A 25,817-nucleotide genomic window follows, 5' to 3' on the forward strand; every position below is an offset into this window, starting at 1 on the left:
AAAACTGTGTAAAATATTCCAGTAGAGGGCCTAAGTCACAGCCAACTATTTTATTATTTTTTTTCCCCTTCAATAGAGAGCAAGTGCAAGCTGGGGGAGGGGCATTGGGAAAGGCAGAAAAAGAATCTCAAGCAGGCTCCATGCTCAGTGCAGAGCCTGATGCAGGGCTCGATCCCAGGACCCTGAGCTTATGACCTGAGTTGAAATCAAGTGTCCGAAGCTCAACTGACTAAGCCAATATAGCAGCTCTGGGACTGAAGCAGTCCCAGAAATTTAGATTATATTGTGCAATAAAAACCAATGCACTAGTCACGGAATTGTAATAGCCTGTGGACAAAATTTCAGAAAACTTTTGACAGCACTTGTGACTATTGATTTGTTCGTAAACAAATGTTAGAGATACAGTTGGAAAAAAATGGCCCAAGCAGCCTTTCTAAGCACCTAGAGAAGGTGAAGGAAAGGGGTCAGAAGTTAGTTTTATTAAGGGCAATCTTGCAGATTCTTACCACGAAAATAGAGTAAATCCAAACTACAGTATTTGCTGGAGCCTTTAGAATTTCTGTGTGTGCAACTTCCCGGAGTTACATGCATGGGCATGGCGGAGATGCTGTAGCTGAGTGGAAGGGGACTTGAGAGAAACATACAGCCCAATGATACATGTGACCTATGCGATGGTCCGATAAAATAAAATCACACTTGGGGCTGTGCTCTTGTATTAGGCTATTCCAGTCAGCAAACAGATGGAGCGACAGCATTCTCCTGACAAGAAAAGACACAGAAAACAGGTGATGGGGTTCACGGTACTAGGGGACATGCATGTTTGCTAACGGCCACTTTGAGCGGCTCAGCACACACTCATAACGGCAGTTCCAGATCTCCCGTAACTCTCTCACCCGTCACAGACTTGCTGGTCGGCCTTCGTGACCCGTCGCTGATATTCCGGCACTAAAACTGAATGTCACTGCTTTCTAGCTCTTGGCTCTGTCACCATCCCATTGTTTCACGCGGGCAGCCAGAACCCCTGGTATTTCACTCAAGAGATCGGTTGTTGCCTTTCAAGGATGAGGATTTGTATTTTATTTTGCTTATTTATGTATTAGCTATAATGTTCATGGTAATAAATGTTTACATACGTTTGATACACATAACAAAAGTAAGATGTAAACTGCTCTGAAGGGAAGAACAGGGTATCTGAGTGCGTTAGTGTTTATCTAAAGAGTTAAAATTCCAAGCAAAGTATAGTAAACTTCTAAAGTTTATATTTACATCAAAGCCATCTCCTCTGAGCTTTCTTAGTTGAAGAAAATCTATGGTAAACCTTGTAAACTAGGTCTGCTTTTCCTTTCTTCCTTAATTCCTTTCCTCTCTTCCTTTCTGTATTTTGCTGAGTTTAGGCTGCAAAAACAGAAGCTGAAAAGAAGTCACAGTCAACGAAGGTAAGTGATTTAAGTCAACTAGTGAGTTATTTGGGTTCTTCGTAATAACAATGAAAATCCAATTTCCTCTGTTGGTGCTATTGAATGGGAAAAGGAATTTTTCTCAGCCAATTTGACCAATTTTGGATTACCTTTTTAAACACGATTATACAGAGCATAAGTAAATAATTATAATAAATATATATATTGTTAAAATGAATATTTTATACATGAAAACAGTATATTTCAGAAGGTGTTTTGTTCAAGATTTTTGTTATAGGTGAAGTAACTATTAAAAAACTGTAGGAGCAAAGAAGAAAGGACAAAGGGTAATGAGCGTCCAATTCCTCTAAAGATGGGACAGCAAGAGTAAATGTGTCTTTTGAACCGAGCACCTACATGATTTACAGATGAGTCTTTCCTAAGAGGCCTGTAGGTTTATCTGAACAGTCTTATCTCAGTTTGTGGAACTAGTTGTCAGTTTCTCAGGAGGCAGCTCTGACTTTCCCTTGGGAATGGCTTTCCTGACTCATGGCTGTCTAGACTGACAGCCAGTCTATATCCATGTAGAGATTGTCCCCAGGTGTCTGCAGGCAGGGCAAATGTTTCTCCTTCATGAGATGCTACATATTACTTCTTTTAAGCAAGTGTGCTTAAGCAAACACTCAGATAAGAATGCAAGTTTTCCTGTGGGAAAGAAAGCACAGAGATGTACTTTAAATGGAGGCAGAGGTGAGGTTATCTGGGTAGAAGGTAATGCTTATCTGATTTTATGTAGGACCTCTGGATTGCTCTTCCCCTCAGGATGATAATTCCATAGTCCACTGTAGAGGAGGAATTCAACAGCAAGCTGGAAATTGTCCACTATTCCATATTTAAATGTTTTGACTGTTTATACAATCTCAAGAGAACCAGGTTTCTGGTGTTACCTCCTTCTCTTGTTGTAATACAGAAAAGAGTGTAAATCATTAAATTACAACGTTTATCTCCTATGAAGGCAGATTTTTAAAAGAACTTCTAGAGCGGGATTCCCTGTCAACAAATCCAGAGGTCTCAGTGCTTTGTGTTTAGACCTGCAGTTATCAAATGATCTATATGAATTATAAAACACAGCCAGTAAGTTAGAGTTACATACCTAGTTGAAAAATCTTTCTCAATGAAACACTAAATTTTTCATTACTCTTATCGTCATTAACAGACTGTTGGGAGGATAACTATTGACAGGTAGCCCATGTGTATTTCTCTAAGTGGCCCTTTCCCAAGAGGGGCAGAAGGGTCTAACTGGGATTTTTGTTCTTGAGCCTGTTTGGAAATAATAAAAGAAAGACCTCCAATGTAATTGAGATTTTCTCTTTTGAAATTAACAGCCATCTGTAGTTCATGAGAAAAAAACCCAAGAAGTAAAGCCAAAGGAACACAAAGAGGTAAATGATCATCCTTGGGACTTGATAATTGGTGAAGCCTTTTTTTGTATGCGAGGAATGGAATTCTGAACTGTCATTTGCGTTTGTTTTTCTGACTCTAATGGCACCACCGTGTGGCAGTAATAGGATTTGCAGTTTACTAATGGAAGGAAGGATATATATTTCAAATTTTGTACCTAACGTAATCACATTTATGCCACATGAATTGAGATCAATGCAATTCAAAACTCCATAGAACACAACTGTTAGAAACAGTTGGCATCACACAGAGAAAAGCATTGGTATTTTTCATCTTGTTAACAGTGGTGTGTGTGTGTGTGTGTGTGTGTGTGTCCCTCTCTCTGTCTGTGTGTTTCAGCCAAAAAGCCTGCCCAAGCACGCATCAGATACAGAAAGTAAGCATGTTCATAAAGAACCAGTGTCCAAATCAAGTGAACAGCCGACATCCAAGAAATCTATAAACCCAAAGGTAAATAAGTTGGATTGCTAAGAAAACACTACCATCAACTAGTGAATAAGATGCAGGTCCTCCATCTACACGGACCTGTGTTGATGAATGTATGGAGTTATGCTGAATGTACTCTGTATTGCAATGATTTGGGGCTATCATTTGGCTGGTTTTGCAAATAGCCTTGTGGAAACTTGGCCCTAAGAAGTACATCGGATGGGTTGTGGGGACGTTCAGTCCGGTCTCTACTGCCCAGCGGTGCCCAGTCATGACTGTAAGGCAGTAGGCTCTGGTTTCTCATAGATAGGAAGCACGGGAGTGCTCACCTCCTGGACCTTTCTCCTTAGGGTTATAAAGAGCACACACGATCTGCCTGATCTGCTCTTTACATGGGAATCTGAGAGAGGTGCTGAGAATTTTGTCATAGAAGAGATGAATTTATAGAGCCATAAATAGATTCCATATTTGCACAGCTCATGGAGGTCAGCTGTTAGAAGAATAAACATTTACAGGAAGAACTCTTTGATCAAGGGCTCTTGGAAGATGTCAAGTAGGCCTGCTTCACAGTGCACTTGAAAGAAGAGGGTCCATGTTTCTGGCCCACCAGCTGAATGCAGCCATTATGTGTTTTGTTCAAATTTATTTTGTTTGGCTTACAATATTATTATTTTTTTTTGAAGATTTTATTTATTTATTTGACAGAGAGATCACAAGTAGGCAGAGAGGCAGCCAGAGTAAGAGGAAGCAGGCTCCCTGCTGAGCAGAGAGCCCGACACGGGGCTCAATCCCAGGACCCTGAGACCATGACCTGAGCCGAAGGCAGAGGCTTAACCCACTGAGCCACCCAGGCGCCCCAGCTTACAATATTATTAAAATCATTTTTAATAAGCTGCCAACAATTCAAGTCACAATGTTTCACATAAAACCAAATTGCCAGCTTCTCTTCAAAAATCAGGTTATATAGCAACAACTGACAGGAGCTTTATACCTGGTACCTGTGGTCCAGTTCATCTCAGTCCCTGCCTGGCCCGCTCTCCTCTCCCTGTGCCTGCATGGACTCTGTCGGCTCTAGAGTGCAGCCTCCCGCGGGGCCCAGTGCTGTGTCACGTATGGTAGGAGCTGGTAACCCTCCCTCTGCCGGACATCTGTCCTGGTGAACTGGTTCAGTGCTCAGTAGAGATGCTTGCAATGTGTGGTCTTGAACATAGTCATTCAGAGATACTTAGTTCTGTTCATCTTTTTTCCCCACCTGTAGACTAAATCACAGGATGCGATTTCTGCCGGCGGGGAGCCGGTTGGTGGTGGTGTAGCTGCGGCATCCTCCACACCGGCGAAACAGGTGAGCGCACACGGGCGACAAGACTTACGCGGGCCTCGCCACAGGTGGGGTCTGCTCCTCGAGAAGCGCATGCTCGCTCACGGCCCCTTCCAGCCTGGGCTTTACGTCTGCTTCTCAGGGACCGTTCTGGGTGGTGGTGCTACCACACTCAAATAACCAGTATTTGGGAAAACCAAACATTGCTTTTATGTGGAATTTAGTAAAGAAGGGGACCCATCTAAGGGACGTAGAATGAGTGGAATAGCACAACTGTTAGGAGAATTCATATATTCAAGAAATCTGTCTGGAACACCTGCGGTGGAGAAGACATGGTATTAGGACCAAGAGAAATTAAAATGTGAGGTGACCCAGATCCTGGTCTCAAGATTTATAGCTTTGAAATAAAGCACATAAAATTAGAATATTTGAATGAGCACTTCTTTCAGCTTTCACCAGGGACAGCACCTGTGTTGATAGGAGTAGGTCACCAACAGTCCTGACCTCTGCGTGAGTTGATAGGGGAAGTTTTAGAAAGAAACATTTCAACTTTCTCAGGAGAGAGGATGTGTGTCCCTCCTCCTCATGATGAGTGAGTCTTGCTTAGATCATTTGAGGAGCTCCTGCAGATGCGATCTGGGAAATGTAAGATGAGAAGTCGTCTGCTGTGTCTGCCCATAGCAAGGCAGACTCCGTAATCAGTTTAGATTTAATCGTATCTCTCTAGAAATGCTACCGTCTCTCTGGAAATCACAAGCAAGGAATGGCAGCAATAATAAGATGGAAATGAAACTTTTTCAAAAAGTTGCATTTATTTATCTGTTTTCCTGCTTTTCAAAACAGGAAAGGTATCACCCTACAGGCTAAGTGGAGAGGAAAGTCATAGTGTAAAAGTATGGCATCTCTCCCGGAAACATCAGTTTTTCTCAGATCTTGAAAAGGAGGAGTAATGCAGATATTCTGTGGAGTGATAACAAAACTTACATGAATCTTTACATGAAAATATTCAAATTTTTTAAAAATAAGTTTTTTCTTTCAGCAGACCACTTATATATGACCTTGATTAATTATTTCTCTTTTTTTTTCTTTTTTTTTTTTAAGATTTTATTTATTTGACAGACAGAGATCACAAGTAGGCAGAGAGGCAGGCAGAGAGAGAGGGGGAAGCAGGCTCCCCGCCGAGCAGAGAGCCCGATTTTGGGGCTCAATCCCAGGACCCCGAGATCATGACCTGTGCCAAAGGCAGAGGCTTAACCCACTGAGCCACCCAGGTGCCCCTGTATATGACCTTGAGACTCGCACTCTCATCCCCATTCTGGGGGTACACGTGACTGTGTGGTATTGATGAGGGGTACTTATATGAAATGGTTTGGGAAAAATGGATAGATTTAAGATAGAGGATTAGATTTGTTCAAAAAGCCTTAAAAATGTCATCAATCTGAAATTTTGTGCTAGGTATAAAGTAGCCAAGGAAAAGGTGAAAGCTAAATAGTAAAATAAGAGACTTCGGTGGAAGTCTGGCGCCCACTGACTTGGGGCAAAGCATTTCCCTTTCCTTTGCCTCTGATTTGTCCCCCATAAAATAGGATTGGTCAGACCTTCCTTTTGGAGAGTGAGGGGTATGTACTGTGTTTAAAGCACTGTGGTGTGACCACAGGACACCCTAGCTGCAGGCTAGCTTGTGCAAGGGCAGGAAGAAGACTGAATCCCCGGGGACTGCATTCCGGCGCAGTTTAAGACAGGCCCCTACAAGGAGTTCTTGGGTTGAGGACCCGAGGGAGGGATTCTGTGAGTTTGCAGGCATCCACGGGACTCTGAGTAGATCAATTTGAGTTGGGCATTAAGGATGACTAGAATTGCGGGCTTGCAAATGCATCGGAGTGGAAAAGTGTGAGGTGTGTTCTGGGTACAAAGTGCATTCCACTGTGGGTGGGGCACCAGGGAGGTGAGCAGTGGGACTGTAAGACCAGAAAGACGGGTCCCGGCACAGCTGGGGAATGCTGAGAGCAGCTTACAGGGGTGGTAGCTATTCAGTGTCGAAGGTTCAAGAACAGACGAATGATGGGAGTGCACCCAGCTATAGGATTGGGCAACCGCAGTGGATGGATGGAATGGGAGCAGAGACCAGAAAGCTGGCCACGGACCGCTGCCCTGGTCCTGAGGAGTCCTAATTTAGTGTAACTTAGCACTGAGATAGAATGAGGTAGTGGGAATGTAGAATGTAGGAGGCATTGCCAAGGGAGAATCTTCCAGTTTTAGAAAATGATAGCCTGCGGTAGGCAGTGGTAACGTCAACTCTGAGATAATCTGGGGCTTCAGGGTCTGCATGAACGAGGGTAGGTAACCCTAAGGTGAGGCAAAGGAGTGGAGGGCTCTGTCAGGTTCCTGCAAGCCCAAGACCTGCTCCGATGCTGAGAGTGAATGCCTTCCTAAATTGTGAGCTGGTCCCCAGTTACCACTGACCGGTGGACAGAGTCAAGAGGTTGAGCATGAAAAGCGGTCTGAGTTTGGACAGGCTGATTTGGAATGTTGGGGAGAGATGTGTAGCGAGGCAGTTGAAACGAATGTGGTTTTGAACTCCAGGAGAATGGAGAGTGTGAGCAGAAGGAGGTTGGGAGAGAAGGAACAGATAGGAAGGAGTATCTGCATAGGGTTATGGTTGAATCCTGGAAGTGGATTCGGTTGCCCAGACTCAGCCTCTCACCCTCTGGCCCCCATGGTGTTCTTGATAATTGCAGTCATCACTTAGTTAGCACTGAATCATACAACATGTACCTAGGTGGTGCTTAACACATTGCGGAGTACCGGCTCTCATACTCAGTAGATGGGTTTCTCCAGTCCTCACAAGGCCCCAAGATAGATCGTGCATGTCATGCGTGATGGTCCTGAGCTACAGAAGAGGTTGAGCTGCCTGAGGGCTCATGCAGCCAGTGCATGGGAGCTGGTGAGTTCTCCACCCACCATGTTCTGCTGCCTGCATTCCAGAGACATCCAAGTGCAATGGTGTCCTGCTGTCTTCAATCCGACCTCTTCACCCATCTAGTTCCCACCAGTCCCTGCAAGCATTCAGCCCTGGCCCCAGAGAATGATTTTGCTTAAGACCCCAAGCACAGGGCAGAAACATGTAGAGTGGGTAGGGTTGGGGGCAAAGCAGAAGAGGTGGCAGAGACCGGATGGCACAGATGCCAGGGGAGGGCTGGGATGCCCTTGGCCGCAGCTGCCGTGAGAGAGGAGTTGGGAGAGGGGTGCTTCCTGAGGTCAGACTTGAGAGACGATTCTGTCTGGGGGAAGCATGGAGATTGCGGGAGGGTTATTAGCAGTGTTTGAAAGAGCAACTGCAACAGTGCTGGGAAGGAAATTCTTTGTAGGGAGATGAAGAAAGGAGTGCCTGATGAAATGCTAAAGCCAGGAGTGTGGAAGTCTTACTGTGTGCAGGCACAGACTGAAAGAGCAATGGGGAAGTGGCCATTTGGAGAAAAAAGTCCTGAGTGCTGCAGGCTGACTGTGGGCTCCTGGAGGGCAACCAGGAGCCGGGAGGAAAGAGATAGCAATTCTGGATACAAACCTTGGTCTCTCCTTTACTGTGTGACCTGAGAAAAATTACTTAACCTCTCTGAGTCTTGCTCTCCACATCAGTAAATGAAATTAATGTTATTTACACTGCTCTGATTGAGGAGAGAATGCATACAACGTGTTAACCTGTCATGGAGCAGGTGTTCAGTATATGTTTGACGCTACTGATCCTTTGAATTTTATTGAATTATTTAATAATTTGATTTGAATTTGTTAAATTATTGAATGAAGATATGTGAGGATTTTTTATTTCTTTCTAAAACCCCACCAGAAAAAAGAAAAGAAATCGTCAACGTCAGCTGTACCAGTTGAATCCAAGCCGAGTAAACCATCTGGGAAGGTAGGAAGATAGCAGTGTGTTTCTACATAAGACACTTATTTATTCAGGGTCTCTATAGTTGTTCTTGATCTGATTTTTTTTTTCAAGGGCACACCATGTGAGGTGGGATTTACTTAAAGACCTTTCTAATGGGGGCACCTGGGTGGCTCCGTGGATTAAAGCCTCTGCCTTCAGCTCAGGTCATGACCCAAGGGTCCTGGGATTGAGCCCCGCATCGGGCTCTCTTCAGCAGGGAGCCTGCTTCCTCCTCTCTCTCTACCTGCCTCTCTGCCTACTTGTGATCTCTGTCTGTGAAATAAATAAAATCTATTAAAAAAAAGACCTTTCTAATGAATTATTGCTATAAGCTGAAAGTGTGATGGGGGGGGGTATGTTTGTAGCATTTTATATTCTAACCCTCTCTTTTGAGAACTCGATTACATCCTATGAAGTTTACATTTCAGTTTCTCTCTTGGAAATATGACTTCTTTAACCAGAGGTGTCCCTAAAGAGTATAAGGCACTTCTTCATTCTGAAATTCCCAAGTGAATTGGTCTAAAGCTAAGAGGTCCCAAATTATATGACATGATCAGGGGAATTCCTTAAATTGTAGTGGGAATATGGTGGTTGAAGGGGAAAAAAAATTAATCATTTTTTAATCTGAGTTAAGCAAAGTAAATAAAGGGTCTTTCCCAGAATTCTTGTTTTCTCTTTTAAATACAGCATACTGTTCACACTGAATCATTTTTAACCTCAGATAGGATGGAGGCACTCTTTCATTCATTATACTGATTAAAGCACATATCAGCAGAGTAAATTGTCACTTCTTGTAAGCTTAACATCCGTTTTGCATAATTTGCTTTGTAAACATCCTCAGGCAAGCAAGTGAATAAAAAACCCACAAATGAATGAAAGAACACAGGCCATCCATTTTTTAAATACTCTGTTTGGAAGAGGAGCTGTATAGAGATTTTGTTAGAGTTCTTTGTCAATATGAAACTCTGAAAAACTGCTGATAAGCAATAAATATCAAGCCATTTTTCCTATTGCATACAGTAACATACTATTACGCTATTCTTTTTGTTGTTGTTTGTTTTGTTATTTTGTTTTTAACTGTTTTTACACTGGACTGGCAGCTTTAACAAACTATCCATTTGTTCATGTAGTTAATGCCATTAGACTTACTGACGTTGTGATTTTTTAATTTTTAAGGGGCTGAAGGGCAGAGGGAGAATCTTTTTTTTTTTTTTTTAAGATTTATTTATTTGATAGACAGAGATCACAAGTAGGCAGAGAGGCAGGGAGAGAGAGCAAGAAGAGGAAGCACATTCCCTGCTAAGCAGAGACCCTGATGCGGGGCTTGATCCCAGGACCCTGGAATCATGACCCACACTGAAGACAGAAGCTTTAACCCACTGAACCACTTAGGCTCCCCAGGGGAGAGAGAATCTTAAGCAGGCTTCCTGCCCAGGGTGGAGCCTTACACAGGACTGAATCCTATAACCCTGAGATCGAGTCCAGAGCCAAAACCAAGAGTCAGACACCCAACCGAATGAGCCACCCAGGTACCCCTGAAGTTATGATTCTTACCTGAACATGGCTTTCTGTTCTTCCAACCTAGAATGTGTACTCTAGGACCTTATGTAATAAAGTCAATCAGAGACCAAATTTTTAACTATTTTGATGTTTGAAGAACCTTTCATATTTGGTGTTTTTCTGAACAGAATGTTCATTTTATTGTTTCTGGGTTTTTTATTTTTTTGTTTTTGGTTTCTTCTTTCTTTGTTGTTTTCTTGGTTTTTTTTGTTGTTTTGGGTTTTTTTTTGTTTTTTTTGTTTTGATTTCTTTTCTTCTTTTTTTTTTTTTTAGTTAAAACATCAGAAGTGAAATATATATTGCAAATAGCATTTAAATACCTTCTTTCTTTCTTTTCTAGTCAGACATGGATGCTGCTTTGGATGACTTAGTAGACACCCTAGGAGAACCTGCAGAAACTGAAGAAGATAACACAGTGTACACTGGACCTGAAATTTCAGTACGTGATTTTGATTTCTGTAAAGATTCATACTTATTGGGTAGAAAAGCAAGTAAGTTCATGGCCATGTGGCACCAAAGGATACCTAATGTTCTGTTGCGTGGAGAGAAGTAGGACGGTGTCGCTGTCAATACCAACTAAAAGTGCTGGGAATAGAAATGGTTTGTTCTATGGTAGCTCTACTTTTAACATTGATTCAGCAAACATTGACTGATTGTCCATGTTGTGACTGACGCTGGGAATCACCTTCTCAGGTCACAAAGATTTTTTTGACCTTGAGATTTAAATTTAGTGGACCTGAACTTCTTTTGATTTTCAGAGACTTCCCATTCGATGACTTGAACTTATTTTGACTTCCAGAAATTTACCACCCTCCGCTCATCTCCATTCCTAACTCCTAAAAAGTGAAAAGATTACACATCCCTTGATATTAAAAAGATTAAAAAGACATGCCATAGACTGGAGGAAAATACTTGCAACAGAAGTGACAAAGGGTTTGTTTCTAGAATTTATGAAGAATTTTTAAATGAAAAAGACAACCCACTAGAAAAGCAGAAGAAAACTTGTTTGGCTAATAAGGCAGTGAAATTCTCTCATAAGTAGAGAAATGATACTAAGATACGGAGAGAGCATTGCCTACTCCTCAGATTGGCCCAAGTGTGGAAGTCTGACAACTCGTGTGGGGCTCGTGGGTATTGAAGATGTGCTTATTACCCTTCGTTGGCAGTTCACCTCGAGAGAGTTTCCCTGGAGGGGGTCTTGCCCATGTGTTCCAGGAGTTACGAGAGCAGATGGAACATTCAGAAAGGATTTTGGTCAACAGCAGACAGCATAATATAGTGGAACACTTTATAGTGGTTAAAATGAATTATACATGTATCAACATGGATACATAACAGAAACATAATTTTGAATAAAAACACAGAATATCTAGAATATGATGCCATTTGTTTAACATTTGAAAGGATGCAAAGTAGTGCTTAGTAGCAGCCCATATGCTAAAAATGGAATGATACAGAGAAGTTTAGCATGGCCCCTCTGTAAGGATGACACCCAAATTAGTAAAGCATTCTGTACTTTTTCAATTAAAAAAAAAAAAAGGCAAAGTAATGCTCTATGTTGTTTGTGGATGCCTGTATAGGGAATAACTGTTTTACAGTGTGCTCAGTTTTAAGTCCATAGCTATAATAAAGTTCCAGATGGGGACTTTCTCTGGCTGACAAGGAAGGTGGATGAGATTGTAGCCAGTTAAACAGGATACATTATCTGATTCTTTTTCTCTTAGAAATTACATCTGAAAGACTTGGATATTAGGTTATAGAGAAATGTATTATTAACTGTAACATTGCATGTATTGGTAAATAAATAATGAAAAACTTTTTAAAATAAAATGTTTTAATATGACTCAAATTTAATATAGTGGCTTGAATATTTTCTAGTATCACATATGGGTTAAGCTGATTAAATAAAGTGTTGTATAAACTGAGAATTTCAGTGTTGTGTAAAGCATTGGCTTTTTAATGGCTTAATTTCATTTCTGTAGCTCCATAAATTACTAACAGAAACTGTAATATAGAATATGCATATAACATTCTCAACTAATTAATTACATAATATCCCTGTGTGTGGTTTTTATTGCAGGATCCAATGACTTCTACCTACATAGAGGAATTAGGTAAAAGAGAAGTTACACTTCCTCCAAAATACAGGGAACTTTTGGCAGTAAGTTAAATAATCATTTACTTTTACTTTACTGTGTGCTTTTTGGAACATAATCATTATCCCATCAATATATTCATGTTTTTTTAAATTTAGAAAATATGGTGGGGCTTGTGAAATAACTACAAGGACTGCCAGTGTATCTGTTTGCTAGGGCTGCCATAGCTCAGTCCACAGGCTGGGTGGATTGCAACATAGAAATACATCTTCTTACAGTCATGGAGCCTAGAAGACTGGAGTGGGTGTGGGCAGCCTGGGTGTGAGGGAAGGAGCTGAGGCCTCCCTCCTTGGTCTGTGCATAGGCCATCTTTCCTCAGCATCTCTGGGTCCATGTTTCCCCACTTCGGTAAGGACAACAGGCCTATGGAATTAGTGCCCATCCTAATGTTCTCGTTTAACCTTGATGACCTCTCTAAAGGCCCAGTCTCCCAATATAGTCACATGCTGGAGTGCTAGGGATTTAGGACTTCAACAACATGACTTGGGAAGACACAGTTCAACCCATAATGCTCACTGAGAAGTGCATTTTGCCTGTTGTAAAAATTAATTTTGGGCTCTCCACATGATCAAATTAATGTTTGTTTCAGAAAAAAGAAGGTATCACAGAGCCTCCTCCAGACTCCTCGGTGAGTTTACATAAATGTCTTCTAAGATCCAAGTTAACCTTTTTTAAAAAATCTTTAGTTGTGGGGAACACCTGGGTGGCTCAGTCAGTTAAGTATCCGACTCTTGGTTTCAGCTCAAGTAATGATCTCAGGGTTATGAGATCGAGCCCCACGTCAGGCCCTTGCTCAGCAGGGCGTCTGCCCCTCCCCTCACTTGAGTTCGCTTTCCCTCTCTCTCAAATAAATAAATCTTGAAAAAAAATCTTTACTTGGGGGATGGAGCATCGATTCTCTATATTGTGTCTGTGGCTCATCTCCAAATCAGATTAAGTTTTCATCTGTTCCGAGGAAGAGATGGGCATGGGGTTGTGTCAGTGCTCGTGGTTTCCTGTGGAGTTTTTCTGAAGGGAAGAATGGAGCCAAGAAAGTTGTGGGGCAAAATAAATGTTAAGAAAAACAGATGAAAATATCCTAACATGGAATCCATTTAAAAGAGTTGGAAATGGGAAACTAGGATGCGTGAGCAGCCATTCCCTTCCAACACAGGCTTTCATCTGAGTTACTGGATAACGTACCTCATTTGGTAGCAAAGGAATGCCAAGTCCTTCTTCATTTGCTGAGTTTGTATTGTGGTCCTTAACTGGAATGACTGTCATGTGTCCCACATCATTTAGAAACCCATGGGGCCCAACGATGCCATAGACGCTTTGTCGTCTGACTTCACCTGCAGTGCTCCTACCCCTGGTGGAAAGAAAGCAAAGGAAGAGGTATTGTTTTCAAAATAATTGGAGGGGGAGGAAAAGGGGTGGAGGAGCTTCTGAGAAGGCATGTCACATTTTCAGACAACTTCTTTGTAGTCCTGGTTTTTACAGTGACTCTTCTTTTACCTCTAAGTCTAACCATTTGTGCTTTGCCTTTCAGAAATCCGCAGGAGAAGAGGTTTTAAAAGCTCAACAGGCCACGGCAATCAAAAGTGCTGCTTCATCCCAAGAGAAAAAAAGAAAGGCAGAGGAGGTATTAAATAATGATTTCTTAGAAAGTAACCACGGTCCGTCTGACAGCACTTGCTTTTCTGAGGCTGAAGGAGCTGATTCGGGATAATCCCCCCAGAGCATTGTTCATGATGGGGAGCATCTTTTTCTCTTCTGGTCTGTGTGGACCAGTGGACCTGGTCAGGGTTCTGTGGATTATCTCCAGGCAGGCCTTCTGTGTTTCTACAAGTGCTGTTCACGATGGCAACACACTTTTCTTGGTTGTGAAACAAGAGTCTCTCACCATTAAAAAAAAAAAAACATAGGAAGACAAGACCCCCCAAAAATGGTACTCTCAGGATGTAAATCTTCAGTGACCTTTTAAATGGTGTTTGACCTGTGGGTCACCAGTGGGACATTTTCCTAGCTGCTTCTGTTCACTTCTCTGAACCATGATAACTTAATTGTCATGAAGCTGGCACGTCGGTCCTGCAGCTCTAGGCTGGGTGAGAAAGCGGGCTCTGTCTGCTGACAGCACAGACCTGAAGGGGGGCAGTGTCTGTTGGATCTGCTCTGTCTCTCCATTCCTGCAGGGGACAGTTTATTTTTATCTGGTGGGCTCAGCACAGCCCTGACAGCACCACACCCTGAGAGTGGGAGTTCCCACAGCCATCAGCCATTGTGCCTTCAGAGAAGGCTGCGGGGACCACTCCGGGTTTCCCAGCTTCCTGGGCTTAGCTAGTTTGCTAAGGGACAGGGTTGCTGAAATTATTTTTAGAGACACGTTAAAAAAAAAAAAAAATACCAGAAAAGTGAAAGTTGACTTCTTACAGCTTTTCTTTTGATACAAGTATTTCATAGTAATATTATCATAGTTATAGCTTGATAACTAAGGGGTGAAGTGTGCCTGTGAGGGTACACGCCCTGTAAGGCACTCCAGAAGTGTCTCAGTCCTAGTTTCTCTCACTGGTAATTCTCTTCTCTTTCTCTCTCCCGCTGGGTTTCAGATAACATTGCCTTCCGAAAGTCCTTCCCTTATCCACGGCTCCTACATTTGAAATTGGGGTTTCACAAAGTAGTGGACGGATGGTTCAGGCTGAGGAGATGTTCTCTTTTCTAATGCACAGAACTTTTCCTTTTCAGCAGGACGCAATGAGTGACGAAGCACTGGAGGCTCTTTCAGCGTCGCTGGGCAGCCGGAAGCCAGAACCCGAGCTCGACCTCAGCTCCATTAAGGAAGTCGATGAGGTACTGACCTTGGAGTTGGTGTATAGAGCTTGTCAGTCTGCAGGTTATGAAACTAAATGCGGTGTGCGTGTTTAGAATTCTCACACAGCTTTTCTTTATTGGAGATAAAAGACCAACTGCTCTTCATTCTGTCTTACTTTTAGAGTCTGGTTAACTCAGATCTTCGTTCCTAGGTAGTTAGCAACCAAGAAGGGTCGTTGAGAGTATGTCTTATAAACCATCTAGACTTTTAATACTTACAAAGTGGATGCTAGTCCCCTCTGCCACTGCTTCAGTGACACCTGATGAACCGAGATAACATGGAGGCAGGGGCCTGGTGGGGAATAAGTTTGTCTGCCCTTGGGGATGTGGAAATTCATATTTTCAGAAGGGTGCCAGGTGCTTCTCTTCGTAAGGAAGGAGGGAGAATGCTGTCGATGGGACAGAGAGAGCCTTCTTTTTATAACTATGGAGAAAAATGTGGAAAATCATGTCTCAAATTAGAATGAAATCAAGCAACAATTAACTCTATAACTGGAGTTCCTGTGTGCGCCGAGTGTGATGCCGGGGTGGTATTTATCCCACCACACTTCAACATCTTAACAAGTCTTCTGAGCCAAAGCAAGTTTATATTTGGTGAGAAGCGTTCTGACGTTAAATTACAGTTTGTAAAGAGTTTTTCAACTGAGTCATCTGGGATGGAAGAGGAGGGAAAAGAGGGAGTTGTCCGTGGGCATTGCCAACGAGGCAGTGGAGTTGGGGGACATGGAAATCTAGTCCAGGGGACCCTGAGGAGCACCAGCCTATCAGCGCAGGGAGGGGCACTGGCAGGTGTTGCTGTCACAATGCTGCTGCCTCTGCTGTCACTTCCTGTTCTGAACCACTGAGGAAGGTGAGTCTCACGACGCCCAGCAACTCTCCCTGAGTCTAGGACTCCTCTGGTCCAAAATGGGCCAGTTTCTATCTTCAGCTTTCTTTGAGGGCTTACTGGGCACAGTGTGGCACGACAAGCTTTGTGAAGGCGAACACAAGGGAGCGGGGGAAGCAGTCCTTGTCCTCCAAGACCAAGTAATGTATTGAAAAGAAGGGGAACTTTCCTATGCAAGACACCTAATGCAAGACACCTAATTAGAGCAGCCGCCTAGACCAGATGTCTCAGGGAGAGGGTGGTCCTGGCCAAACCCTGGGGTGGGGTGGGGGTGTCAGACCAGGTGGAATTGTGCTGTTCTGCCCCCAGAGAGCTCCAGGACAGTGATCCCCTTGCCCTTTTGCTTCAGGCTTTTTACTCGTAATTGGTGAGATTTAGTAAGACAGTAATTTGGGGTGGGAAGGTATAACGTTAAATCTCAGAACAGAATCTTAGAGCAACTAAAATCAGATCAATAAAAGTAAAAAATGTTACATAGAAATGACTTCTTAAGCAGCTGGGGTGAGTAGTTTTGGGTATGCATATAAATGTACTAGATTTCCTCTAGAAGACCTCCACCGCAGTCAGCTAAAATTTTAACTGAATGAATTGTTCTTTCTACTAGTTTCCACATTCTTTGCTGCTGTTTTCCACTAGTTTTCCTTTTTAATTATGTACAAAGTATAAATAATTCCTAAGATCTTCCAGTCCTGTGAATTCTTAGGCTTAATTTTTAACCCCAGTAGTGAATGTATTACTTCCCGGATAGTGTGGTGTTTTGATAAGCCTCGTTAAGTTGCATATCCCATAGGAGTCCAGAGCCATTCCAGTACATTCCACACTAGATGGTCTCCTTGGAAAAGCTGTGTGATGCTTCAGAGAAGGCATCCATACCTACTCACCATTCTTATATCATAACAGAAAATCGGTATCATTATATGATACCTGATTCACCTTCACAGCCAGCACTTAGCACGGTCTTGTGCTCGCCAGTCGACAAAGCACATAGACACACTGGAATCTGGTACAGTTTTCACTGCATCACTCATGAAGTACGTGAAGTGATATCTTCTTATCTGCCTTACCAATCTGTTCTGTGTTTATTCCCCGCCTCCATTTTGATCAGGCAAAAGCCAAAGAAGAGAAACTAAAGAAGTGTGGTGAAGATGAGGAAACCGTCCCATCAGAGTACAGATTAAAACCAGCCACGGTACATTTTATTGTTGTTGGTCTTGGTTTAAAGTGAGGGTGGTGGACTAACCATTTCTGTAATTTTTCTTTGAAAAAATACACACAAATACATGATGGAAAATGTTTCGATTCTCATATGTGCTTATATGTGGGAAGTTTTTCCCTTTTAGAAATACCCAGGATTATGAACCCCTGTCTCCAGAAAATGAAAACAATTGTAGGAATGAGATCTACCTCTTCCCCTGGGTTGGAGAACAGAGATTTCTTTTTTTTTTTTTTTTTAAATAGTTCAACTCTTTATTCTGATCCTTGATAAGAAAAAAAAAAGAACCCTGAGAATTTTTTTCACTCGAATAGAAGAAATCACCCAAAACCAGATCACTCAAATAGAAGAAAAAAAAAATTCTCTTCTCATATCCTTCCTTAAAAACAAACTTAACAGGCCATGAAAAGAGTGTTTTATTTCATTTTCAGTGAATTTTCTATTTTATTTTCAGGATAAAGATGGAAAACCACTATTGCCAGAGCATGAAGAAAAATCCAAGGTTAGGAAATGATTCTTCCAATAATCAAAAAACAAAACTGAGTTGTGATATGAGTATGAGTGGATGAGTTGTGATAATTTTGACAGAATTTCCCTATGGAGACTCGAATGCCAACCTAGTATTGAAGAAAGGGGAACTTGTGATGGTGATCCTTGGCTCATATCTCTGATTCCTTTACACATATTCTAATGATGATTCTCCTCATGAATGATGACTAGAATGTTGTGGGTTTCTAGGTGACATTCGCTGGATGTTGGGAGCTGAGGTCAGGATGGTTCAGGTTTGGCATCATGACATCAGCTACTCTAATGATTCTACTCTGCCTTCCCTTAAGCCATATAGTTGCCAGTTAAGATAAAAATAAGCAGCAACATTTATCAATCACTTATGACGTGGCTGACATTGCACAGGATGCTTGTCAATGTGTTACCTTGTTGGGTCCTCACTGAATGCAAAAGGCACCCTTATCATTCTCATTTTACATGTGAGGAAACAGAGCCATCTTGAACAGTCCAAGGTTACACAGCTAGAAAAGAGCAAAGCCAGGACCCAGAATTCAGGCTGTCCAACATAGAGGCATGGCTTTTCAGTCACAACAGTTCTGTTATAGATGACTGGTAGCCGTCAAAATTCCCACATGCTCTAGATGAATTTTATCTGAAGGAACTAGGGATAGGAGAACTTTCCTGCCCAGTTCCCAGACAGTCTTAGGAAAGGAGTATATGACCCATGTTTTCTGAGCTGGTCAGAAGGAAGTCACTAGGAAATAGTTTAAAAAAAAAAATCACCTAAGAAGGAAACTAATACAGATCTTCATCGGAAAGAATAGGCAGTTTTATTTGAACAGAATCCTTCGGAAATTGAAAGATCAGGAAAACTTTGGACTAAATGAATCATAAACACTTCTGTGATACTCGGGTGTCCAGTATTCCTTAGGTATAGCATGACTTTTAGCTTACATTTTAAATTTTAAAAATATCCCCCAAATTTTGGTTTTAGATCCCAAAGTATGGCCTAATGTGTGTTAACAAAAAAATTCTTTGAAAACCTTGTTTTTAACAAAAAAAAGTAGTCCCTTCATAATGTAATGTTTCTTATATTACAGCCCCTGAGTGAATCAGAACTCATTGATGAACTTTCAGAAGATTTTAACCAGCCTAAAAGTAAAGGAAAACGATCTAAGCCATCTGAAAAAACAGAAGTATGTTTCTAAAAATACATGTCTCTAATTCTGTGGTTTTTAAAAAAATACTTGTCTATAATCTGAAAAATGTGAGGCCCAAATGATTTTAGCATGAAGGAGTTGATGGAGAACGTTTGTGCCATCTCTTTTATAGGCAGTTTTCTTTTCTTTTGTAAAAGATTTTATTTATTTACTGGTCAGAGAGAAAGGGAGATGGAGAGAGAGAAGAAGCAGGGGGAGCGGCAGGCAGAGAGAGAAGCAGGATCTCCACTGAGCGAGGAGCCTGATGCAGGAGTCGATCCCAGGACCCTGGGAACAGGACCTGAGCCGGAGGCAGATGTTCCACCCATGGAGCCATCCAGGCGTCCCTGCAGGCAGTTTTCATCTTGGCTTTTTCTAGATGTTCTTTCTTTTCCCAAACGGACCCTGATATTCTTACAATGGGAGTCCTATAATAATCCCTTCAGGAAAGCGTTCACACGCCTGCTTTCCTTTCTGTTCCTCCTCCAGACACTGACCTAGTTCAAGTTGTCATCAGCATTCACCTCGTGGTGGCAGGGGCCTCTGTCAACAGTCTCATTTCAGTCCCTCTCCTATGCCCCTAAAGTTAGTGCTTCCCAAGCAAGCATGTTAGTAGCCACATCATTCCCCTGCTCCAGTCCTCGGAAGCTCCCCATTGCCCACAGAATAAAAGTCCCTGCTAATGTGCTCTGGCCTCAGCTTCCGTCCCTACCAAGGTGTATCCTTCCATTACTAAACTGTGACAATAATTGTGTGTGTGAGTCCTTGGCTTTTCTCATGGGGTCCTCCTGTGTGGAATAATCTTCCCTCCTAATTTGGGGTCATCTAAAATGTCAGTCATGCCTTTAAAGCTCTTCTCAAAATAGCCTTTGTCTCCTCCTCTTCCCTCCCCAAAGGTTACCTCTCTTCCAAACGTTCCTACAGAATACACCACACCCGGGGCTCTGTTGTTCATTATATGTCCCTGCTAAGTTATTTATCACAGGCAGGGTCTACCTGTCTAGGTCTTCCCCTCTGACATGTCTACCTACTAATAGTAATAGTAAATAGTAAATTTAGTAAATTTATATTTACTAAAAAGTACTCAATAATGTTTAAAAATACTATTTTTTATATTTACATATTTATATATATTTGTATATTTAAATGTATTTAATATAATTTAATATAAATATAATTTAATATAAATATATTTAAATATATTTTAAAAATAATATTTAAAAAATACTAAATATATTTACTAAAAAATAGTAAATGGTAGATAGTAAAATAGTCAATAGTAAGTTCTTTGAAAGAAGAAAGAGCATCTACTGAGCGCCCTACATATAGGATAAGCTTTTGTAAGTGTCTGGATTAAAACCAGTTTGTCTGAAATTGAACTCCTGTGATAAAATAAGATAGCACAGTGGTTCTCAGATTTTCGTACCAAGATCACCTGAGGGTTTGATAAAACACAGATTGCTGGGCCTCACCTCCAGAATATCCATAGTAGTTGGGGTGGGGGCCCAAGAATTTGCATTTGTAATAAGATCCCTGGTTGTTGCTGGTCCGGGGAACATACTTTGAGAACCCCTGGGATAGTCTTACTCCCTTGCATTTGTACATACCTACTTACAATTGATAAGGTGCCCTTAAATATATAAAAATGATGCATTTATAAAAACGTTGTGTTACATAATTGGCATATGATATATATTATATAAAAATAATATGCATTATCATAGTTGCGGATTTTGTTGCGCTTACAGTGTTCCTACGTAGTATGCAAAGCACTGGGTATGTTTTATCTCATTGAAAGCCTCACGTTGACCCTTGAGATGTAGGTACTATCCTTGTTCTCATTTTGCAGATGTGGAAACTGAGTCTCAGAGAGGTTCAGTAACCTACCGAAGGTAAAAGGTAAAACCAAGTTGAAATAATGGTAGAAGAGTTTTAACACACCTTGATGATTCAGTATTCAGCAGTCCTTCAGCATTTAAGAAACTCAGGCTCACAGCCTGTCACGTAGGAGAGCCTATTGTTTTTCTGTTCTTGTTCAGTCCACTGACCAGGCATTTCTAGAAACCCTTCATTGGGCTTCCTTCTCTCTGCAGGACTCTCAGCCTGCTGCCCTAACTCCTGTGAGCGAGGCCGTGTCTCGGACTTCCCTGTGTAGTATACAGTCGGCGCCGCCCAAGCAACCCACCTTGGTGAGTGATCCCCTGGACACAGGGCGAAGTCTTGAGAGCACAGTGTTTGTCCTCCTGTGCGCTCGCTGCTGTGTATTACCATCAGGCTATTTGATTCTAGCAAAATAGGGAAATCTTAGAGAGCTCTAGTATCTCCTGTTCTCGTGGCTTCATGGTGTGTGACAAATTCAGGCTCGATTTAAATTTTTAATTAAACTGCTGCAAGTGGTGTTTTTCCGTTCACCTTCTGAAAGGCTTTCTGCTGCCTTTATTGTGGTTATTGTGGATAATCACGCTTTTTCACTTTCCCATATCCTGCAAGCGTGTTTGAAGCTTCACGAATGGCCTCCTGCTCTCTCCGGTGGGATAATCCGCACAGGACCCAGCAGGACTTCCCCCAACTCTCACCTGAAGGGAGGTTCACTCAATGCCTTCCCGTTTTTCTTCTTGACCTGCCTCTCTCGAATGCCCTAACTTTTGTGTGAAGTATAGTAATTAAGTAGTTGTGTCTTTCCTTTTGATCTCAGTGGGTTTTGTGTTAGCAGGTAGAATCGGACTCAGAGTAACAGCTGATGGCTCTGGGCTTTCTTACTACAGACTTAGTGCACCTCCACTCTGGAGAGTTAACTGGTTGTAGATGCTTGATGCTATCTTTTTTTTTTTTTTCTTTCAGATTTTATTTATTTGACAGAGATCACAAGCAGACAGAGAGGCAGGCAGAGAAGGGGGCGAGGGGAGCAGGCTCCCCGCTGAGCAGAGAGCCCGGTGCAGGGCTTGATCCCAGGACCCTGACATCATGACCTGAGCCAAAGGCAGAGGCTTTAACCCACTGAGCCACCCAGGCGCATATCTTCTCATTAAACTTTCACAAGGATATTAGAAGCCCCGTTCTGATATCTGTCTGTTACAGGTGAGGGAAATGAAGCTTTGAGTTGATCTTGAACAATCCACTTAACTTTTCAGAGCCTGGGCTCCTGCTCTTAATTCCTTGAGCATCTAGTGTGGATGTGGCCAGATAGCAAGCCTTTAACAGTACATTTTGATCTTTCTTGTATGGAAAAAGGGCAGGAGGAACTTGGCCAAAGGGACCCGCCCTCAGGAGGAATTGGGAAATACAGAAAGGAGGGAATGATCACACTAAGAAACTGGAATAGCACTGTTTTCCTGAGGAGAACAGTGAGCCAAGGACAGGCCAGCACAGAGGGGTAAAGCGTTTGGTGCAGTTGGGTTTAGTGCATCTAGTTGTTCGAGAAAACGGGGTGAAGAGATTGTGGGACCCGTGCCCTGAGTGCCCTGAGTGGCTTCTTCCCACCAGGGACATTCTTGGTGCCAAGGGAAAATCCCCTCAAAGGTCAGGGTCTCCCTCTTGCCTTCCATAGGATACGACTTCTTTTTTGAGATCTCTGGGTACGCTCCAGAACTTGGACATTGTGGGAACGAAGACCCAGGCCACGGTGGTGAAGACTAGGAAAAGAGAGGAGAATGTGGGATGAGCTTGTGAGGAAAGTAAGAACAGAGGTGGTGAGTGGAATCAAAAAGACAATAGCCAACATTCCAGAGCAGAACTCTGTGACCTAAGTGAGCGTCCTCCACCTCTTGTGCCCCAGGTGCTAGCCAGGACCTCCAAGGGTCCCTTCCTTGCCCTTTTGAGCCTGACTCCAGGCATCAAGCACTGGATGTTTAGTGCACAGGAAAGGGCTCTGCTTTTCCATTTTCTGACCATCTTTTCTGGGCATCTGCTCCGTCTGCTCTGGAGACCATGGTCGCTGAGATTACCGTCCTTGAAGTTAGTTGGCATTTCTGGAATTGTGACAGCCGTGGGTGCCAGAATGAGTAGCCACGGAGTGTGACAAATGTCAGAGGACGCAACAAGGGCTTGAGGATTAGTGAGCAAAAGGAAGCAAAGAGCAGGAGAAGGAGATGAATGCGTGTGTACTCCGTGTGTCTCTTGTTTGTGTAAGAAGAAAGTTTATTGAAATCCAGAAATGCGAGTTCTAGTTGTGAATTTGACATCATGAAATACTACAGAAATTGAAGTTTCAGCCCTTAGTCCTGTTTCCAGATTGCTTCATTCTTAAGACTGCTATGTTTCCTAGCCTTGCTACCTCTGTTTGGTATATTTATTTTTTTAAAAAGATTTTATTCATTTATTTGACAGAGTTCACAGGAGGCAGAGAGAGAGAGGGAAGCAGGTTCCCTGCCGAGCAGAGAGCCCGATGTGGGGCTCGATCCCAGGACCCCGGGATCATGACCTGAGCCGAAGGCAGAGGCTTTAACTGTTTTAACTGTTTCTTAAGCCAAGGGAAACAGGCTTAACAGCAAGTAGTAGTTTCCAAAGATTCTATAGCAAAGAGTAAGGAGAAAACAGAGCTGAAGTGTGAGCGCATGTCTTAGATCAAGCTGGCAATTCAGATTGCTTGGTTAAAACTTTGATCACTGTACATCTTGCATTTTATTTTATTATGTATGTATGTATTTGTTTCTGAAGATTTTATTTGGCAGAGAGAGAGAGAGCACAAGTAAGCAGAGCGGCAGGCAGAGGGAAAGAGAGAAGCAGGCTCTCTGCTGAGCAGGAAGCCCGATGTGGGGTCAATGCCAGGATCCTGGGATCATGACCTGAGCTGAAGGCAGATGCTTAACCAGCTGATCCACCCGGGCATCCCCACATCTTGCATTTTAGATAGAATCCCAACAGGTTAGATAAATCAAGGATTTTTGTTGCTTCTAGGAATAAAATCTATGCAGTGTCTAACCACTAGAGGGCGATAGATCACCTTCCACTCCGGTTCCATTGTCTCATGGATGAACTCTTGCAGTGCAACTAAGCAGAAAAAGTTTTCTTACATTGATGATGGTTAAGGCATATAAACAAAGACACTTCTACTCTAATATTCAAATATGTACTCTCTGTGAAGTCCAAGAATTTTATAGGAATAAACTTTGAAATGTTTTTATTCAGAAGCTTTCATACTTTGGAGCAAAAGCAGCAATAAGAAATTCATTGATATTTCAACCCAGTATCTATACAATAGAAATAATGAATAGTACTTATCCTTGCTATGTATTATGCATTCTATTTTCTATCATCAAAAAAACAGACAAAAAAAGACCTGCCCTTGAACTGTTGATTTTATGAGCCATTAATGGGTGGATCATGATGGGTTTGGAAGAAGTCAAATCAAGTCCCATCTTCTAGCCCTACTCCTGTCTTTTAGCCTCCAATGTCATTTATGTTATCTTCATCCATTTTCATTAGGACATTATGAGGGAGCACATTCCCATTTGAATAGTGGGACCCCAGGTCGACCGTTCCCATTGTGGCACTCAGGTCAGTTGGTCACAGGCAGTCCCCTGAATTAGCATGAATCCACCTTGACCATCAGAAGCCATGTAAAGAGCATGAGTGTCTGCATCTCAGCAGAGGCCCTGCCCGAGCCAACACCTCCAGGATAGGCCAGGCTGATTTCACAGAGCATGGGGCAGAATGTCTGCTCCTAGGCCCTTCTGAACATCTTTCCTGTGCAGTCTCTAGAATGATCCCCATAAAGATCACTTCTTATCTGGCTTTCTGCTCTGAGGGTTTCCCATTCCATTGTCTTATTTGCAAACCATGACACTGAGTTGGATTACGGAAGTGGCTAGGTGCCACTTAATGCTTAACATAGGAGACTTGGCCTAATGTCTAACATTTTAGGTTCTTGAACCTAGATTCTAATTCAGTTGGTAATTACATTATTAAAAGATGACATTTACTTCTTATCTAGACCTGAAATAAGGATATGCCCTTCTGAATTGTTTGATGGAGTCTCCTTTAAAAGGAGTGATTAACCACCTCCTTAGTGTATCCACAAATGTGCTTCTAGAAAGGCATGGTGCCAGATGATGCGGTAGAAGCCTTGGCCGGCAGCCTGGGGAAGAAGGAAGCAGATCCAGAGGATGGAAAGCCCATGGTGGATCAAGTGAAGGTAATAGCAGCTCAGTCTCTTCTAGAAAGGAGCTGTCACTGGTGGTCTTCACTTCCCAAGGAAGTTAGTCACCTTTTTTTTTTTTTCCTCCCATATTTCCCACAACACATAACTGTCTGGCTTTATCCATTAGGAAGCATACCTGTTTTATGACCTAAACCCAAGTAAGCATCAGTGTTTGGTTCTAGTGGTGGCCGGTGGGGTGGGGGGTGTGCTCACATTCTCTGAGTCTTGCCTGGGCCCTGTCCATTACCACTGCCCAGGAGTCCCCAGGGAAGGGGCAGCTGCCCCTCACCCCCATGTTGCCTTTCAGCCTATCGGGCAGAAGTGGAAGGGGTGGTGGAAGTAGGGGAGGCTGGGAAAGCTGAGGGAGCTGTGGGAACTCTACACAGGGGCCTGTAGGTATGTTCTGGGGTTACTTATCTCGGATGGAGCCACGTAGACATCCGCTTTATGGAGATGTATTACTCATGAAAATGGTGTAATCTTGATGCAGGAAAAAGCCAAAGAAGAGGACCATGAAAAACTTGGTGAAAAAGAAGAAACAATTCCTCCTGATTATAGATTAGAAGAGGCCAAGGTAAACAGCCTGAGGTGTTTTTCTATTTTCTTTTAATCAATACTGAATTTTATAAATATAAAGCAGGGACATGGAAACAGGCCTAGAGTATAAAGAGCTTGTTTTTAATGTTTCAGATGCCACATAGTTTGCTAATACTCTTTTGGCATACCAGCTGTGAAGTTAAAATGTTCCTCAGTGACTTTTCACTCTTAAGTGGAAAAAAA

General features: G+C 42.5%; 1 protein-coding gene and 1 non-coding gene across 17 annotated transcripts in view; both read left to right on the top strand.

Annotated features, from left to right (window-relative positions):
- CAST (calpastatin) overlaps positions 1-25,817 on the top strand; it is a 112,237-nt gene that overhangs the window by 64,617 nt on the left and 21,803 nt on the right. For 6 of the 16 annotated variants that reach the window (XM_059175521.1, XM_059175523.1, XM_059175530.1 and 3 more), the window contains 18 exons: positions 720-785; positions 1,395-1,436; positions 2,783-2,839; positions 3,198-3,308; positions 4,543-4,626; positions 8,447-8,515; positions 10,431-10,529; positions 12,171-12,251; positions 12,836-12,874; positions 13,528-13,620; positions 13,775-13,867; positions 14,968-15,072; positions 17,085-17,168; positions 17,647-17,694; positions 18,800-18,895; positions 20,992-21,087; positions 24,930-25,031; positions 25,528-25,611. In XM_059175521.1, coding sequence (XP_059031504.1) covers positions 720-785; positions 1,395-1,436; positions 2,783-2,839; positions 3,198-3,308; positions 4,543-4,626; positions 8,447-8,515; positions 10,431-10,529; positions 12,171-12,251; positions 12,836-12,874; positions 13,528-13,620; positions 13,775-13,867; positions 14,968-15,072; positions 17,085-17,168; positions 17,647-17,694; positions 18,800-18,895; positions 20,992-21,087; positions 24,930-25,031; positions 25,528-25,611 — 1,449 coding nt within the window. The remainder of the gene's footprint in view (positions 1-719; positions 786-1,394; positions 1,437-2,782; positions 2,840-3,197; positions 3,309-4,542; positions 4,627-8,446; positions 8,516-10,430; positions 10,530-12,170; positions 12,252-12,835; positions 12,875-13,527; positions 13,621-13,774; positions 13,868-14,967; positions 15,073-17,084; positions 17,169-17,646; positions 17,695-18,799; positions 18,896-20,991; positions 21,088-24,929; positions 25,032-25,527; positions 25,612-25,817) is intronic. The other 10 variants (XM_059175527.1, XM_059175534.1, XM_059175535.1 and 7 more) reach the window with 5 other exon arrangements.
- On the top strand, positions 11,506-11,610 carry LOC131832826 (U6 spliceosomal RNA). Its single transcript, XR_009354188.1, has one exon. It is a non-coding gene; the product is annotated as a U6 spliceosomal RNA (small nuclear RNA).

Source organism: Mustela lutreola, chromosome 5 (assembly GCF_030435805.1).
Source record: "Mustela lutreola isolate mMusLut2 chromosome 5, mMusLut2.pri, whole genome shotgun sequence".
NCBI classification, from domain to species: domain Eukaryota; kingdom Metazoa; phylum Chordata; class Mammalia; order Carnivora; family Mustelidae; genus Mustela; species Mustela lutreola.